This window comes from Heptranchias perlo, chromosome 2 (genome assembly GCF_035084215.1).
Source record: "Heptranchias perlo isolate sHepPer1 chromosome 2, sHepPer1.hap1, whole genome shotgun sequence".
In the NCBI taxonomy this organism is placed as follows: domain Eukaryota; kingdom Metazoa; phylum Chordata; class Chondrichthyes; order Hexanchiformes; family Hexanchidae; genus Heptranchias; species Heptranchias perlo.
The window spans coordinates 47580763-47600465 of NC_090326.1; the positions used below are offsets into that span (position 1 = coordinate 47580763).

General features: G+C 39.0%; 2 protein-coding genes across 5 annotated transcripts in view; one reads left to right on the forward strand and one right to left on the reverse strand.

Moving 5' to 3' along the window:
- aste1b (asteroid homolog 1b) overlaps positions 1-19703 on the forward strand; it is a 58846-nt gene that overhangs the window by 20587 nt on the left and 18556 nt on the right. The gene's annotated exons all lie outside the window — the stretch shown is intronic.
- Positions 4896-19703, reverse strand: part of atp2c1 (ATPase secretory pathway Ca2+ transporting 1) — a 103089-nt gene continuing 88281 nt past the window's right edge. For both annotated transcript variants that reach the window (XM_068001842.1, XM_068001843.1), the window contains 8 exons: positions 18637-18687; positions 16431-16597; positions 15452-15520; positions 15121-15237; positions 11117-11264; positions 10041-10136; positions 9442-9583; positions 4896-6012 (listed from right to left, as the gene is read on the reverse strand). In XM_068001842.1, coding sequence (XP_067857943.1) covers positions 5894-6012; positions 9442-9583; positions 10041-10136; positions 11117-11264; positions 15121-15237; positions 15452-15520; positions 16431-16597; positions 18637-18687 — 909 coding nt within the window. In that variant the 3' untranslated portion in view covers positions 4896-5893. The remainder of the gene's footprint in view (positions 6013-9441; positions 9584-10040; positions 10137-11116; positions 11265-15120; positions 15238-15451; positions 15521-16430; positions 16598-18636; positions 18688-19703) is intronic.

Consider the following 19703-nt stretch of genomic DNA (forward strand, 5'->3'; position numbering starts at 1 on the left):
TGTGCCTAAGAAAACGAGCTTAATTTGAAGACCCTTCTCGAACGGGCACAATCAGCAAAAACTCGCCATCCTCGTTATTTCATTCGGGGGTGTGGCCTGTTTTGTGGGCGGGGCCAGCATCAGCATAATGATTTTTGAACCAGCGCAAAAGATCGCGGAAAGTCGAATTATGCTGGATGTAATTTACGCCCAGTGTAAATAGAAATTAACACTGGTTCAGGCGGATAAAACCAGAGCAATCTAGTGGAAACTTATCCCCAGCATGTTTAGGAACCTGCAATCGGGGAAGATTTTCAATTTTTAATGTGACTTATACTTATGCCACAAAAATCCATTCAAAGAAACAGAAAATACAGTGCAGGTCTCAGTGAGGATAAATGTTTTAAAAACTCAAAAATTGCAATTAAAAGACCAGAATAATGACTTTGTTTATCTCAAGGGGGCTGGAATATAAAGGTGTGGAAGTTATGTTAGTTATATAAAGCTCTGGTTAGACCGCATTTAAAGTACTACGTTCAGTTCTGGGCATCACACCTCAGGAAGGATATATTGGCCTTGGAGGGGGTTCAGTGTAGATTCATCAGAATGATTCTGGGGCTAAAAGGGTTAAATTATGAGGACAGATTTCATAGACTAGGCTTTTATTCCCTTGCGTATAGAAGATTAAGAGATGATCTAATTGAGGTGTTTAAGATGATTAAAGGATTTGATAAGGTTGATAAAAACTATTTCCTCTGGTGGGGGAGTCCAGAATAAGGTGGCATAACCTTAAAATTAGAGCTTGGCCACTCAGGAGTGATGGCAAGCAGCACTTCTTCACACAACGTGTAGTGGAAATCTGAAACACTCTTCCCCCAAAAAGCTGTTGAGTCTAGTCAATTGAAAATTTCAAAACTGAGATTGACAGACTTTTGTTAGGCAAGGGTATTAAGGATTACAGAACTAAGGTGGGTAAATGGAATTGAGGTACAGATCAGCCACAATCTAATTGAATGACAGAACATGGTCAAGGGGTTGAATGGCCTACCCCTGTGCCTGAAAATCTGGTTGCACAATTGAGAAACCCCCCAGAACAAACAGCAATTGGAGGGTACTCACATTTGAGAATTGGCAGCATGGGTAGTTTCGTGGGCAGAGATTCGCTCGGGCGGAGGGTTTGATGAACGGATGTAAAAGTTCGAGGAAACTTGGCCTCATTTACACCCAAAATTCCGTAATTAAGCCACACAATTGGTTTGTGCCCAGATTATGGATGTATCTGGGTGCGAATGCGGAGGAAACTTCAGGCCACACTCTCAATTGCACAGTGATTATTGGGCAAAGTATTGCTTTAATGCTTGCAAAAGGACGGAAGTAACACTGAAATATGAAAACCTCCAGTGGCCAAGGGAGCTACGTGGCCAGATACAGGGTGGGAAACTAACAACCTCTCTTCCACCCCACCCAACTCAGAAGAGAAAGTTAGGGCCATAGCAACAATGGGCCCCATCTCCAATGAGAAGAAATTCAACAGCTGAATCAGCTAATATCTGCCCACCACGATCCATGCCCCATCCCCGAGAGTAGAATCCTGTTAAGAATAAAATGCAAGGACGGGACAGTGAACGGCACCCTACCACACATCCGCAGCAAGAACAAAATGCTGCTGTGTGGGGATAGAGAACCTACCCCACCCTAAATTTGGGCCTGGTGGTGGGAAAAATACCATACCGCAACCTCCCACTCCATTGAGACTTTGGTGGTTGGTCTTCCCCCTCCTCTAACCTCTGCTGAACTACTTTTGCTGCAATTATTCCCCCATGCCCATCCCAGTCTCCCTCCCACTGTTCCCCCACCCTCTTAACACTGCATGACTTGAATACATGACTTGGTCTTGACTTCCCGTATACAACAGCATAGGAGATCAACTAATTTTATTTTATATATTTCAGTTTGCAAACTGATCAAGACTAATCTTTAACTCATTGTGTAAAAAAAAGTTAACAATGAAAATTCAAATTTTACAGTTTGAGCTCAAGGGGTATACTGCCATTTCCTCCATCTTATGGCAGTGTGCAATAACATCTGGAGATTTCTTGCCCATTTCCTTGCAGCAAATTACAGGGATATTCCATACAAAGTATTCATTATAGAATGATACAGCAGAGAAGGAAGTCATTCGGCCCATCGTGCCTGGTAGATCAATCTAATTAGTCCCACGCACCTGCTCTTTCCGCATAGCCATGTGGATTTTTTCCCTTCAAATATTTATCCAACTCTGTTTTGAAAGTTACAATTGAATCTGCTTCCACCACCCTTTCAGGCAGTGCATTCCACATCACAACACGCTGTATAAAAATGTTTTCCTCATGTCATCTCTGGTTGTTTTGTCAGTCACCTTAAATCTGTGTCCTCTGGTTTCCGACCCTTCTTCCACTGGAAAGTTTCTCCTTATGTACTCTATCAAAACCGTACATGATTTTGAACACCTCTATCAAATCTCCTCTTAACCTTCTGCAGCTTCTCCACATAACTGAAGTCCCGCATCCCTGGTACCATTTTAGTAAATCTCTTCTGCACCCTCTCTAAGGCCTTGACATCCTTTCTAAAGTGTGGTGCCCAGAATTGAACACAATACTCCAGCTGAGCCCTAACCAGTGTTTTATGAAGGTTTAGCATAACTTCCTTGCTTTTGTACTCTATGCCTCTATTAATAAAGCCCAGGATCCTACATGCTTTTTTAATAGTCTTCTCAACTTGTCCTGTCACCTTCAAAGATCTGTGTATATACACCCCCAGATCTCTCTGTTCCTGCACCCCCTTTAAAATTGTACCATTTAGTTTATATTGCCTCTACCAAAATGTACCACTTCACACTTTTCTGCATTAAATTTCATCTGCCATGTGTCTGTCCATTTCACCATTCTGTCTATGTCCTCCTAAAGTCTGTTACTATCTCTCTCACTGTTTACTACATTTCTGAGTTTCGGGTCACCTGCAACCTTTGAAATTATGCTCTGTATACCCAAGTCCAGGTCATTAATATATATCATAAAGAGCAGTGGTCCTATTACTGACCCCTGGGGAACACCACTGTATACTTCTCTCCAGTCTGAAAAACAACTGTTCACCACTATTCTCTGCTTTCTGTCCCTTAGCCAATTTCGCATCCACACTGCCACTGTCCCGTTACTCCCATGGGCTTCAATTTTGCTAACAAGTTTATTATGTGGTACTTTATCAAACACCTTTTGAAAGTCCATATACACAACATCAACTGCATTACCTTCATCAACCCTCTCCATTACTTCATCAAAGAACTCAATCAAGTTAGTCAAACACGATTTGCCATTAACAAATCCGTGCTGACTTTCAATTTATTAGCCCAGACTTTTCCAATTAATTTTGTCCCTGATTATTGTCTCTACAAGTTTCCCCACCACCGACATTAGGCTGACTGGCCTGTAATTGTCGGGTTTATCCCTCTCCCCATTTTTGAACGGGGTGTAACATTTGCAATCCTCCAGTCATCTGGCACCACCCTCATATCTAAGGAGGATTGGAAGATTGTGGCCAGAACCTCCACAATTTCTACCTTTACTTCCCTCAGTAACCTAGACTGCATTCCCTTGGGACCGGGTGACTTTTCTACTTTTGGGTACTGCCAGCCTTTTAAGTACCTCCTCTTTAACTATTTTTATCCTATCCAATATCGCTACCTCCTCCTTTATTGCGACATTGGAAGTATCCTCTTCTCTAGTGAAGACAGATGCGAAGTATTCATTTAGTACCTCAGCCATGCCCTCTACCTGCACAACAAGATCTCCTTTTTGGTCCCTGATCAGCCCCATCATTCCTCTGACTACCCTTTTACTATTTACATGTTTATAAAAGACTTTTGGGTTCCCTTTTATGTTACCCGCTAATCTATTTTCATACTCTCTCTTTGCCCCTCTTATTCCCTTTTTAGATCTCCTCTGTGCTTTCTGTATTCAGCCTGGTTCGCTACTGTATTACAAACCTTACATTGGTCATAAGCCTCCTTTTTCTATTACGATGAACTATTTCTCAAATTGTCACCATTTGGTATCTTTTCTACAGTAATTCCTAATCCCAAAGATGATGCTGGATGGCATTAAAGCTATAGAATTTGACCTGTCCCCACCATAACAGTGCAAAGTTATAGTGAAAGTAGTTATGTTTACATTAATGAATACTGCAAGTGCATTAGTGTTCATTAATAATCCTCCTAAAAGGCACGATATTCTCACAAGTACCACTCACTTCTAGCGGCTTCATTAAATTCAGGATATGTTCTAAGTACATTTTATACATCCAAAATGTTATTCCGGGAGTCAAGAACAGCTTTGCAATATTGTTCGAGTCTCTTGTTGCTATGAAAACCACATGTTGTTGTTTTCTTGGCTGCCATATCTTCCCCAATGACTGGACAATGGACTTACAGGTCAGTGAGCAAAAAATTGCATCAGCTGTATGCGTGGCTAAGCTGCTCAGCCCACTGACAGCTAGAAAAGACAATAGGCCCTCGCAGTAATGTTTATATTTGGCCCCCAAGCAGTGCTATGAACTAGGGAGCCACCTGAAAAAAATGCTCATCTAGGTCGCTAGTGGTGCCTCTAGAGGCACAGTGCCACCTGTTATTTTACTGTGCTGCCAAAGTTATGGCTGCTGTTGATGGCATTTGAGAAAGTAAATTTAGTACAATAATCATAATATCATGCTGTCTATTGCAGTACTATTTAACAGGCAATTTAATTAACAGCATTCAGATTTGAGGAGAAACTAGAGTGATTTAATGTTAGCTGTGCTTTAGTATCTGTGCGTAAAAATCAGGTTTCCACTACTGAAACATTGCATGTGGGACAAATGTAGCATCCCAAGAAAAGAGGCAAGTCTTACAAAGATCATTTAATTACAAACTGTATTTTTCAAATACACTGTACATTTCCATCACAGATGTAGCCTGAAAAATGGTGTCCGTCACCCAAAGACAAAAAAAAAATTCACTGCCAACATTTCCGGTCTTCATTACATTTGCCATGTCTTAGAAATAGCAATGATGTTTATGTAATCACAATTTACACAATCAATGCATTCAATTACTAATGACAGGAAACATACATTTTTTTAAAAAAATCAAAAATGCAGGCTCTGTACATAGGCCAGTATTACAGGCTGTCATATCTGATTAGTCAGATGCTCAAGCTTACACAGACTTCATTCGACACAGAACTGTACACATTTGCACTTCTTCTGTTAAAACACATACATAACACTTGTGATACAGCCTCTAGATTGCAAACCATGGTTTCTATATATAGTGGTCAAAACCTCCAAAGTTTATAAAACAGGAACACAAAAGCACTTCAGCAATTTATTTTTTAACATTATTTTATATTAAGAAAATAAAAGAGCTGCAGACATCTTACTTTTGTGGCTTAAATCTTGGAATAAATGGAATGCCAAATGCATATGAACACCTAATTTATGCTACCGAAATCCACACCACCATATATAAAATAACATACTATTTATTGATAAATAAAAGGATTAAAATTAGGAAAAGAAAAGGCTTTCATTCTATCCAGTGTAATGCCAACTCTACACCACATCCATTTGCAGAAGGTCTTTCCTATACAGAAAGCAAAATGTTATGTACATTTTAAGCAGCAAATCACACTGTCTGCAGGGGAAAATTCTGCATCTAGTTTGCATTGTGCTATCCCAACAGATGTAGATTGAGAGATACTTCATAGTTCTCGTTTTCAACACATCTTTTTAGTCCTTTTAAATTACGAGTGCCATTATATGTCAGTTCAAAGTTCAGCCTTCAAACACATCACTAGGTCATTAGGTACCTAGTATCTTGTTAAATTCTAAGATGCAATATGCATCATACATCAAGAAAGGATTTACTTTGTTTTGGGCTTTTCTCTTTTCGTCTTTCCAACCTCTTGATGATCTCAGAGACTATGCAAACTGAGGAAGTAAGCCCCACCAGAAAAAGAAGATCTAAAAGAGAAGAGTACAGAAGATAATTAATACACAGTATGAAGAATATAGCAGCAATTCATGAAATTATGACCCATGCAAAAGGTTCAGCCACCACACGTGGCGGTGAAATACAATACTATATTTTTACATTTTGTTTTAATAAAGTTTACCACCATACTACTTTGTCTTTCAAAGCAAAAATTACAAGTCTGTAAAAAAAAAATCTCAAGAAAGCCACATATGCAAAATACAGTGACAAACAAGAATCCAGTTCAAGTCTGGTGGCTAAGCACAAATTAGACCCAAGTTTGACTGGTAATTTTGGAGAGATGGTATAGAGATTGCAAGTTGGAACCCCAGCCAAGACTGGAGTAAAACTTGCCTTCCCTCACTGATTTTTTTGGTCACTGTTGCAAGAGCACACTCTCTGTTGCCCTGTCACAAAGCAGTGCTGACACAGCTCAAGCCATTCATGTCCTTCCGCTTGGAGGCAGAAGCATTTTGTACCTAAAATTATGCAAATCATCTTAGATCATATAGATTCCTTTTGAAAGTGGAAGCAACAAAATCTCATTCACAGGCAAATATTATGTTATCAGTAGTCGTGCGTAAATGGAATCAATAGACTTGGAATCTTAAAACAATACTCACAATGCCAGCATTTTTAAATAATATGGATTGATGACAGATATACATCAGTCACACAAAAACTAACTTGCAAAGATTACTGGATTAAGCTATATCTTTTTTCCTTGCTAACTTTTTAGAATACTTATTCATATGGGTGAACTAGCTTGAGCAAGCTACAGTGGAACTGTATCAGTGGTACTCATAATATGGCCCTAAGCAGACAGACCAGTTCGTCTGGTCCTAGATCCATAGTCTTCTAATCGGAGACACTAAAGTGGGAGTTAGTGCTGTGCTCTCTCTTGTTTTCCAACAAAATGTGATTAAAAGGCAGGTACATCCCAGCTTCCATACAGCAAATGAAAGGCCCTATTGAAATAGAACTACTGTCCTTTAGTTTGATTTTTTTTCTTTCTACCTGTCCCAATATAGCCAATACATTTCTTGCAATGACTTCTCCCATGCCTGCACGGTTAACTCTGGTATTTTTCTAGATTTCATCCTCTACCCCCTCAAAGGCATCACCCTTTAACAAGGGGTCAACGTCCATATGTATGTTAATGACACTCAGCTTTACTTCTCTAACACTCTCAACTCTACTGTTCCTATACTGTCTGATTCCCTACCAGACAAGGAATAGCGACTGAGTCAGAACTTCCTCCAACTAAGCACTAGCAAGACTTAAGCTATCCTATTTGGTTCTTGCCAGACAATATATCCCTTAGTTCAATTCCATTCCCCTCCCTAGCTACTCACTCAAAATGCACATACTTGATGTCCTATTCAATCCTTAGTTGAGTTTCAAACCTCACATCTGGTCCATTATTAAGACCACCTATTTCCACCTCAGTCCTTACATCACCCCGACCACCATTTAAACCCTAATCCATGCTTTGCTACTTGTAAGCCTGTGTAGTTTTCTCAAACACTCTCATCCCAAACTCTGCACCACACAAACTCCAACTCATCCAGAAGTCCACAACCTGTATCCCTTTCCATATTAAGTCCCACTCATCAATCACCCCCACTGGCTTCCCATCCTCCATTATGCTTCTCTTCATCTACAAATCTCTCCATGACCTTCACCAACCTACCTCTGCCTCCAGCCCTTTATCCAAGCTCGCACCCTCTGCTGTTCTAAGTCCACATTGCTGTATTTCCTCCCCTCCCACCCGTACTGCCATTTCCCATCACTGGCACAGCCTTCGACCATCAAAGCTCTCGCGTCTGGAGTTCTCTTCCTAAACCCCTCGATCTTGCATTATTTCTTCCCAACTTTAAAAGCCTCCTCAAAAAGTACCCACCACCTCCAGTTACCTCCCCAAATTTCTGCTTGGTGTCTGATTTTCTCCGACTTGGAAGATCTTGGGATCTTTCACCATGTTTAAAGACATTATATGAGTGTAACCTGTTGTTGGAAGTGCCTGCCCGCCACTTGGCAACTGGCCACAGTCTCATGATTGAAGTCAGGAGCTCACCATGTGGGGAAATGCAGGCACAGACACGTTTCCTATCCCTTTGTGGTGCAGTGTTGCAGCATTCCTTAGAGTGGCCCTTGAACAAGACATCAATTGAGACTGTTACACTTGACAATGAGTGAGCAACACAAATATATGACTAAAGTCATCGACCTGAAACGTTAACTGTTTCTCTCTCCACAGATGCTGCCTGACCAGATAAATATTTCGAGCATTTTTTGTTTTTATTACAAATATATGACTGTTCTGAATTTACACCGGTAAATACAGTCATTAACGCAAAAACCTTAATTGCTTGTGTCATTTCAATTCTCTTGTTTTCAAGCTAGTCACTCTTCCTCGCCTCCTTTCCCCCAGGATGTCCTCTGCACTCATTTGAACAAAACAACAGAAATAAAAAATATTAATCTTTGTTATTTATAACTAATTGTCAAAAGAGGGGACTTGCAGTGAGACTTCTTTACATGATTGGACTCAAACTGCTTTTTTTTTATTCGTTCACGGGATGTGGGCGTCGCTGGCGAGACCAGCATTTATTGCCCATCCCTAAATGCCCTCGAGAAGGTGGTAGTGAGCTGCCTTCTTGAACCGCTGCAGTCCGTGTGGTGACGGTTCTCCCACAGTGCTGTTAGGAAGGGAGTTCCAGGATTTTGACCCAGCGACAATGAAGGAAAGGCGATATATTTCCAAGTCGGGATGGTGTGTGACTTGGAGGGGAACGTGCAGGTGGTGTTGTTCCCATGTGCCTGCTGCTCTTGTCCTTCTAGGTGGTAGAGGTCGCGGGTTTGGGAGGCTTTTATTAATTTGTAAGAAAGTTTTCTGCTTCTGTAGTTCAGGTTGTAGAAGAGCAACATTCATGCCCCAGCTCCCTGTATTTACAATACTAAAACCACCTCACTTATCCCAAAAGCAGAATTGTAAATTCCATGAATTCTGGGTTCATATGAAACATTGTAGAACAAAATAATACCACAATGTGCCTCACTTGCACTTCTGGAATTAATTATCTTGCTAAATTTTGTTTTATCAACAATTTACCTTTTATTACATTAATCTATTTAAGTGTTGGTGTCATTTCTAAAATTAGCCTTGAGAATGACTGATGACCAATGAAATGTGAGCAGATTTTTGTGCAGGCTATTTAAACCTACAAGTTACATGACATGTAAATTATTTTAGCAGCCAAAGCAGTAAAATGTAGGAAACATCTGGAAAATGAAAAATAAAAAAATTGAAGAATAACAAATCACACAAATCTGTCAGGTGTATTAATGACAGTATCATAAAAACGCCAAGCACCTTACTGAAAGACATCTGTCCAAAAACAAATGAAAGGTCTCACCTAGTATACTGAGGCTTTCCGTCTGGAAAACTTTCTGTAATGGAGGGAAGTAAATAACTAGCAATTGCCCCATGATGGATCCAAGAACAGCATAACAAAACATTCGGTTACTGCACAACCCAATCTCGAAGACAGATTTTGTCTGGGGAGTGAGAGGAGCAGAAAGGGAGAAGTGAGGAGAAACATTTAGGGCACTAACACATTCATCTTTTAAATTAACTATACACATATTTGGTTCAATACTTTATATATATTTAACTATCATCTTCATCAAGAGCTTTTCCTATCAACACATCATGGAAAGATTTCTATCAGTTAAGAAACACTGGTGGGGGAAAGTATTTGGCACAAAAACACAAGCTTCTTGGAGGCAGCTTTATTAATAGAAGAGATTTATGTTACCTTCATTAAATATGTGTTTTTCTCTATGTTTCATCAAGCTGAATTTAACAGCTTTAGTTAAAGATTAATAGACACATTAATTAAAATAGGGTTGAGGGCAGTTATGCAATGCAAAAGAAAAAATTCCAATTTGTTGTCTGAGAGCCTGAACTATATAAAGACACTTAGGTTAAAATTCCAAGACTTTCATATCATACCTGCGACCTGGAACTCCATGCATTGAACATGTCAAAGAAAACAAAGCAGGTAAAGGTCATTGTTGTGTCTCGAGGCGTTATTACATTATCCTGTAACTGAGAAGTACAGATAACAAATTCAAAACTCGGTACCAGCAAACCATTTTATGCTTATTTTAAAATTAATTCTTTAAAACAAAAGGATTGACCCAATGGATTGAACTAAATCTTAAATATAAGTTTCATGCAATTTAAAAAAAAATTAGAAACCTGGCGATAAATTTTAACTCTGAGCCGGGAAGGGGACGGGGGGAGTTCCTGACGGGAAATTAGAAATGCGGGTTTCCCGGACACCGGTACAATTTTGATGCAAGGACGCCTTTTATTATTTTTTGTTGGTTTCCGGTTCCACAGGCCAGCCTGATTGGCAGGCTTGCGATCAGTCGGATGGGAGAAGAGCAAGGAAGCAGATAAGTCTTAAATGGGACGGGGAATGGATGTCAGAGAGGGGTCAGAGACCGCCGGGGGGGGGGGGGGGGGGGGGGGAATGGCGGACACCACAGCAAGGGGGGGGGGGGGGGGGGTGGGGATTGCTGCGGGTAGGCATGTTGGGCTTGGGGGAATCATTCTTGCTCCTCAGGGCTCCCAATCTGTGCGATAAAGGCACCTGTTGATCCGGTCCTTCTGACCTCCTCTCACATGGCGTGTATCAGAAGGCCCGAGAATCCCAGCCCCCAAGGGTTAAAAATGAAAAAGTTGTAAAAATGGATCCCGCAGCCTCCTTGAAAGATTTTTCTGTCCAACCCGCCTCCAGTTAAAACCGGAAGTGGGCAGATTGGGGTCGGTTTTAGTATTTTTACAATTTTTACTTTCTCACCCGCCTCCAACCCACCCGTTCACGGGATTAAAATTTAGGCCCTGATACTTTTGTTAAATAAATTATGATTACCTGTTTATTTTAAGCAGAAAGACATCGAATCAGCTAGTAATTTTCAAATAGTTTGCACAAAAAGAACTACCATGCTTTAACTAACAGAGATGAATTCCATGTGGAAGAAAACAGACTTCACTGGTCCAGTTGGCTGCCAGGATCTTACCTCCCTCCAGAAGACAAATAATGTCCCAGAAACAATAATCAACGATGAAACCAGAATTTTAACAATGAGGTTTCTGGTCAGGATACTGTCTTTTACATTCCTTGGAGGCTGTCTGATGACATCTTTATCAACAGGTTCTACTCCCAGGCTAGACACAAAGAACAAAGCAAAAACAATTAAGAATTCTACTAAAATACTTGTTGACATTTTGCATGATTGAAGCGTTGAGAGAACACATTAGAACAAAGTCTGCTTTTTTAAACATATAAAGTGGCACATGGTCACAAATTGTTTAACTGTCCATTGGGAAAATCAGTGCAACCCCCTGGATGAATCTATTTGCTGATCTGTGAAGAGAATTTCAGAAATCTAGTATAGCTGATAATATTTCTGTTTTTTTTGTCTGAAAGTCAGCAGAGTTTTTCCTTTTGCTTATCAGGTTTGAGACATTTTAATTTTTAAAATCAAATTAATTCTGCCTGTCTTAACTGTCGAGTCTGTAAATTATTTTCTTACTCATTGGTACAGTATTTAAATCTACGCTTTTCTCTTTTCTAATCAGTTATTTTCCGCTTTCACCAGATTATGCAAAACCTTCCCCCCCCCCCCCAAATAATTTCACCAAAAATATTCAACCCAATCACATTCCAGAAAAAAAGCTGAGATGCAGCCACCCCACTACAAACCCCTAAAAATAAAATTTATGTAACTCAAAAATTCATAAACTTACTTATAAACTTGGCTCCTGCAACTCTCTTTCCCCTCCCACAAGCAGCACAATGTTAGGTCTCTGGGTTAAACGTTTACCCAAAGAATTTAGCACAACGTGCATTAATCTTGTCCATCGGTAGCTTTCTTTCATGCTGCTCAGCCATTCTCACACCTTCCACCATTACCAAGCATATGCAAGAGTTCATTTGCTACAGTCTGCCTATCTGCCTCCTGACCCCACTGTGTAGGTTTATAATCCCAAGGAGCATTCTTTCCAAAACTACTGAGGCCTGCTTGCTCCTGATCTCTCCGTGCTTTTTCTGTAGCTCATTCCTCCTCCTCACCACACTACAGTTTCTTCATGCAAAGTGCGACTGGTGCAGGAAGTTGGTAGGAAAAAAGTACTGCAGAAATAAACGAATAAGAGATGTAAAACTGAAGGATAAGAAAGAGGTGAAAGTGAAAAGAAAGACGACTATAGAAAAAGGGAGAGGAAAAGAGAAATAAATGAGGTGAAACCAGGGAAAAGAGAGAAGGAGAGGACATGGAAAGAAGAATGAAGAATGAGAGAGTGAAGAGAGAAATGATGAAACAGGGAGCAGGCAAAAGAGACGTGAAAAAACAGCAGGTGAGGAAAAGCAATATGCACTGAAGTCCATCTCTGAATAACAAAGTCCCAACTTCATTTATTTCAGCACAATGAATGGAGAAAGAAAAGAGCCTCTTTTCAGCAGGAAAGGAACATAGCAAGAGGTGTAGGCCATTCAGCCCTTTGAGCTTCTTCCACCATTCAATTAGATGATGGCTGATCTGTATATCAACTCCACTTACCCGCCTTTGCTCCATAACCCTTAATATCTTTGCCGAAGAAAAATCTATCAATCTCAGTTTTGAAATTTTCAATTGACCCCCAAGCCTCAACAGCGTTTTGAGGGAGGGTTTTCCAGATTTCCACTACCCTTTGTGTGAAGAAGTGTTTCCTGACATCACCCCTGAACAGCCCAGCTCTAATTTTAAGGTTATGTTCCCCTGTTCTAGACTCCCCCACCAGAGGAAATAGTTTCTCTCTATCTATCCTATCAAATCCTATAATCATCTTAAACATCTCAATTAGGTCACCCCTTAATCTTCTATATTCAAGGGAATACAAGCCTAGTCAATGCCACCTATCCTCATAATTTAACCTTTTAGCCCGAGTATCACTGGTGAATTTGCACTGCATTCCCTCCAAGGCCAATATATCCTTCCTGAGGTGTAGTACTCCAGATGGGGTCTAACCAGAGCTTTATACAACTGTAGCATAACTTCCACCCCTTTGTATTCCAGCCCCATAAAGATAAAGGCCAACATTCCATCAGCCTTTTAAAATTATTTTTTTGTACCTGTCCATTTGCTTTTAGTGATTTCTGTACATGGACCCTTAAATCTATCTGCTCCTCCACAGTTCCTAGCTTTTTACCATTTAGAAAATACTCTGATCAATCTTTCTTAGGTCTAAAGTGGACGACCTCACACTTCCCCACATTGAACTCCATCTGCCACAATTTTGCCCACTCACTTAATCTATCAATATTCTTTTGCAACTTTCTGCTCCCATCTACACTACTTACTGTGCCATCTAACTTGGTGCCGTCAGCAAACTTGGATTTGCGGCTCTCTATTCCTTTATCTAAGTCGTTGATAAATACAGTGAAACACTATACATAAATACTTAAGGGACACTACAAGTCACATCCTGCCAATTGGAGTACATACCCATTATCCCTTACTCTCTACCTCCTAACCAATTCCTTACCCATGTCAATAGGTTGCCTCCAATTCCATGCACTTTCATTTTTGCTAATAATCTTCTGTGTGGAACCTTATCGAACGCCATCTGGAAGTCCATATAAATAACATCCATAGACACTCCCTTATCTACCGTGTTAGGAACCTCCTCAAAAAATTCAACTGGGTTCGTTAGACATGACTTACCCGTTACAAATCCATGCTGGCTCTCTCTGATCAGATCATATTTGTCCAAGTGCTCAGTCACTCTGTTCCTAACAGATTCTAGTAACTTCCCCACAACAGAGGTTTGACTAATAGGAACATAATTTCCTGGTTTCTCTCTCCCAACTTTCTTAAATAAAGGAGATAATGGCAATTTTCCAATCCAAGGGGACAATTCCTGACTCGAGAGTTTTGGAAGATCATGACTAACTCATCTGCAATTTCCTCACCTACTTCTTTTAATACCCTGGGGTGGAAACCATCAGGTCCTGGAGATTTGTCAATCTTCAGTCTCACTACTTACTCCATTACCATTATTTTACTTATATTAAATCTAGTAAGTTCTTGATTTATTTTTAGTTTTCCTTGTATCTCTGGTACTTTATCCTATTCCTCTACTGTGAAGACCAATACAAAGTAATTATGATACAAAGTAATTATTTGGCAATTCTGCCATTTCCTTATTTTCAATTACAATATCACCTGCGTCTGTCTTTAAGGGGCTCTCGTTACCTTTCACCACCCTCTTTCTCTTAAAATACGTAAAAACTTCTAGTGTTATCCTGCGCAAGATTTTTCTTGTATTCTCTTTTTGCAACTTATTACTTTCTCTGTATCCCTTTGCTGTTCTTTATATCTCTCCCAGATCGCGGGATCTCCACTATTCTTTGCATTTGTGTAAGCCCTCCCTTTTAGTTTTATACTATCTCTCACCTCTTGTTGACAAAGTTGTTTAATTACACAAGTAGACCTCTTGCCCTTTAGCAGCCCCCCTTGAATACCTCCCACTGTTCATCTGTAGTTTTAACAGTTAGCAATTCCACCCAGTTTACTGTGGTCAATTTCTGTCTCATCCCTACAAAGTTAGCCTTACCTAAATTTAAAACCTTGGTTTGGTGAGTCACCCTTCTCAAACCTAATAATGAATTCAGAAACAGTTATGGTCACTGTTACCTAGGTGTTCCCTTACCGTTACCGTGTTGTTGGGGGGGGGGGCGGGAGAGAAGAGTGAACAAAAATAGCTGCTGAAGAGAGGGAGACCTTGTTGACGCAGGGGAGAAAGTCAAAAAAGACAAACACTCTGTTGAGTAAGGACAGAGGGAAGGAGTTTGCACGAAGGGAGTCAGCAATAAACACTGTTGCGGGGGAACTGCTGGGAGCAGGAGAGACTATTGTTAATCTATGTCATATATGCCACGTCCTACAACTCACCATGAATAATGTTGCGGATCATCCACTATTTCTTAAAATTAGACGAGCTAGCAGAGTGACATTTCATTAATTTAAACTTTTCTTTTTACCTCTGTGCTGGTGGTCCATCCATAATTATGTTGATCCATAAAATTTGCATTGCGTTTAGTGGATTAGGAAAGTTCATCAATGTGGCCAGAGAAATCAATGTTAGTGCAGCTATACTCCTGGAAAATAATCAAGTTGCATAGAATTGCTGTATATATCATGTTTTATCATACAGCAAGGAAATTCTAACATGGCTTTAAGATCTTTTTGTATCTATATCTATAAATAGATAATTATATATTCATATATAAATATTTAAAAAGTAAGCCAGAGTATACCGGTTGCTTATCACTGACAAATTACTTACAGCTAATTTTCATAAGTTGTACTTACGTGCTAAGTTGGAATCTAACAAAATTTTTGATATTGTTGTAAATCCCTTTGCCCTCCTCAATTGCGGACCTGGAACAGAAAGTTTGACATTTACAAATATGGCTAAAACATTGGACAGATTGTACATACACACACTAAGACGTATTAGTCAACCAGAAATTTTTTGTTCTGCAAAAAGCTGATCTAAAATCATGGCAATTGTCATCCTATAACTGAGCACAGCAACACCCTTAGTTCTGCAGTCATTCTGATATGTGGAACAACTATTTGCAGATTAAAAACCAAGATACACCGATACAAGTTTTGAACATTTTCTTTTAAAAAAAACTAGCCGATAAAAAGGTACAGCTCAGAAACAAAGTTCACAAATCTTTCTAGAAGTATTCATTTAAGCAGCCGTATTTTTTATTTTGCAATATGCACATTACTAAAAGGTTTTGATATAGGATTCTAATCTGTGTCTCAATTTAATATAAGCAATGTATAACAATATATACACTACACTCTCTGTAGGAGAGTTTTGAGAGCTGCATAAACAGTATGACACAAAAAGACATTTAAATTGATCTTCTACTGGTCGGGGCAGGGAGCTGTAAACGTTTGATGACAGAAGCACACAACCACACGTGCAGATGATTATAAGTTTCAGTACTACACACTCTGATAGTGTATCGAGTAAATCATAACGTAACAAGGATCTTTTGTACTTTGAGGTAATTTTCATCCCTTTCTCCTCTTTCCCACTCACCACATGGGGAAATGAGGGTGAAAAAACTTGCTTCAATGCACATGATGTTGGTGATTCTTTATGGTGGAATCTTAAGGTGAGGTACAAATAAAAAAGTTTTCATTTTAACCAAACTCAAATTACCTACAAACACACAAGGAAACATTTCTTTGGTTTGTAATGGATTAGCTGTGAAACATTCAGCACTCTAGTGCATAATGACTGGTGAGAATGATAGAAAACATTACTTACATTATTGTCTTAAAGTCATCATCTACAAGGATCATGTCTGCTGCCTCCTTGCAGACATCAGTGCCTGTCTGTCCCATTGCTACCCCAATATCAGCAGCCTTCAATGCCACTGCATCATTTACTCCATCTCCTGTCATCGCTACCACAGCACCGTTGTTCTGTAGAGACTGGAATGGGAAATAGAAAATAACGGTTAACTTGATTTGGATGTTCACATGCCACATACAAATGAACCTCCATTTCCTTTTTGTTGAGACTGATTAAAAAATTGTACTGTGAACACAGATAAATTACAGAATTTTTGTTCTATTTCAAAAACTGTATTTCAATATAAAAAGGCAATTCTGTTACAAGAAGGATATTAGAATAATGGAAAAGGTATACAAAGATTCATTAGAACAATACTAAAAATAAAAGATTAGTTACGAAGAAAGGTCTGAAAATTTTGGGGCTTTTTTCCCTGGAACAAAGAAGGTTAAGAGGCCGATCAAATAAAGATTTTCAAAATTATGAAAGGTTTTAAAAGGATTAATAGTGAAATATTGTTTCTATAGGTAGTGAATTGGAATCAAAGGGGTACAAACTTAGGACTATCGCAAGGAGAACAGAGAAGTTAGAATTTTTTTCACAGAGGGTTATTAGAATATTGAATACATTGCTACATATAGATATTAAGGCAGAGACTAACATTTAAAAGGAAATTAGATGTGTATTTGAAAAGAAGGAATACAAAATGATACAGGGAAATGGGACTAGAGTAGATAGTCCCTAAGAAGCCAGCACAGGCACAGACTTGATGGGCCAAGTAGAAATTACAGTACAAAAGGAGCCTATGAGTCTGTATTTCCCTCCTCTTCCAATTCAATCAAAGTAGTGAAATAGCACCAAAACTGATATGTCTCAAAGTTTTATGCAACTTGGAATGAGACTGGCCCCATTAGATAGTGACTCCTTATTGAGCATGGCCCTTGATTTACTATAGCAAGTTTCTGAACACTACAAAATATGATTAGTAGGTAATGTGCTATGCTTGTGATATTGTCCACCCCATCACAATATTAAATGTCGTATCAAAAGTAATGATTTAATTAGATTAATGTGCTGCACTAATACGGCTGTAACTGTTATTCAATTTAACCTGAAAACTTTTGCACTTTGTAAAAAAAAATAGCTCTGCTTGCCTTTAAGTTTACTTCATCCCAAACAGAGTTTATTCTACGGGAGGTTGAGGAGGGAACCATCTGCCAATGTCACTATTGAGCCAACCACAGAGGAGAAAGAGAGCATCATGCAGATGAGTACCACTAGACTTTCCCTGTCTCCTCGGGCAATAACCAACCTCAGTGCTGCAGACTCTCTCTAGTTGTGGCTGAAACTGAAAACTGTGTAGGGGGTCATTGTAAAAACTATGGATCTTCCATTCCATAACAGTGTACTGGAATACTATTTTTCTTTGTGGAGAAATTCTAAAATGGCTGTAGTATATTCAGTGAAATATCAATTTTCTTTAAAGGGAATGCACCTTCAACTATCACTGGGCAGATCACTTTGAATTCAGCCACATAGGCAAGCAAAAATGTTTCAAGTTTTATACCCGGCAACATCAGATCAAGAGGCAGTCAGAAAAAATTAGGAAAGAGATAGGAAAGAAAATTAGAACTAATTCTTATATATTGGTGATCACATGACCTCAAACAGAAAAGCAAATTACTGTCACCTGGGTATCAAAATAATTAATACTATGATGTTACCATTAGTACCTAGTTTGATTTGTTCACAATTCAGCCTCTAACTTCACATAGCTTATGTGTACAGCAGCAATATTCAAATTAGGAAGAGCAAATTTGAATAAAGTGCTCAAAGCAAAAAAGGTGATTTCATTAACAGCACATGGAGTGATTTATAAGAAAGTGGAATGCAAACTCTTTTCTTAAAAGGCCTCAGATTTCTGACATACACATACTTTTGGCACATTTGTATACATGCTCTTCGACAATGTAAGTGCTAGGTTAAACTGACAAAATATGAACTGTGAATTAAATTACTAAAGACCTCTAATTGCCAAGAGCTTTACTGAGCTAGCTTTATAAGCCAATAGTTTCAGAGGGAACTTGTTAACAACATTCTCAATGTTCAACTTTCTTCCTAAGAAGGAAGGAAATATCAGAGCCTTCAGAGATCTCTTCCTATTTGTGATAGTAGTTACCTTTATAATCTTCAGTTTGTGCCTTGGGCTAGATCTGTAAAATACTGATACCTGTGAAAACACATCATTTATTTTTTGTAAATCTGATATAAAGTACTGTGAACATATCACTTAGAAATAAACAAATAAGACAGTCACTTCCAAAAGACACTAAAGCAATTACTTCTTTCCTATATCCCAGCTGCAAATAAAATACATTTTCCAAACAAAAACCTTTTCCATAACCTCATAAGTCAACAATGAGATAAGATTATTTAGCTTACTGAAGTTCATCCCTCTAGTACTCTAACTCTCCCAGATGAATACATTTGACAATTTTTCTTTTGGTCATGAAGAGATTGAATATTTTATGTAACCAAGTTGAATCTTTTTTTTAAAACCGCCCTCACTTATACACGTTGACATCAGTACTTATTTTAGAACTGTGCAATCTGAGATACTTTTTTTGTTCTTGGGATGGTGGACAACAGTGACAAAACCGCATTCAGTGACCATCCCTAGTTGCCCTGAGAAGGTGGTGGTAATTTGACTTCTTGAGTAGCAATCATTTTACAACTGAGTGGCTTAACAAGACTGCTGCAGAGGGCACTGAGAGTCAGCGACATTGTATAGGACTGGAGTCAGGTATAAGCCAGATCAGGTAAGGGTGGCAGGTTGTCTGCCCTTAAAGACATTACTGAACCAGTTGGTTTTTTACAACAATTCTGTGGCTTTCATGATCACATTTCCTGGTGCCAGTCCACAAATTACCAGATTTACCAAATTCAATTTCAACTTGCCACGGTGAAATTTTAACTCGTTAATCTGGTACTATAATCACTATATGACCATACTTATTTTTATACTCCTGGTTCCACACTGCTTTGTACTTGGTCAAGGTAGAGCTCTCTGCAAATATACTTAAATGCACAGGCAGAGCTGCACTTACTGGCTACTAAGATTTTTTAAGTTAATAAAAGACCGACTTGTTCTGCCAGCTCTTTCTTAACATTAAAAATGTAAAAGTTGGATCATTACAAAATTTAGTTTTAATATTTAAAAAGATGGTGTTGCTCCAGTTAAATTTC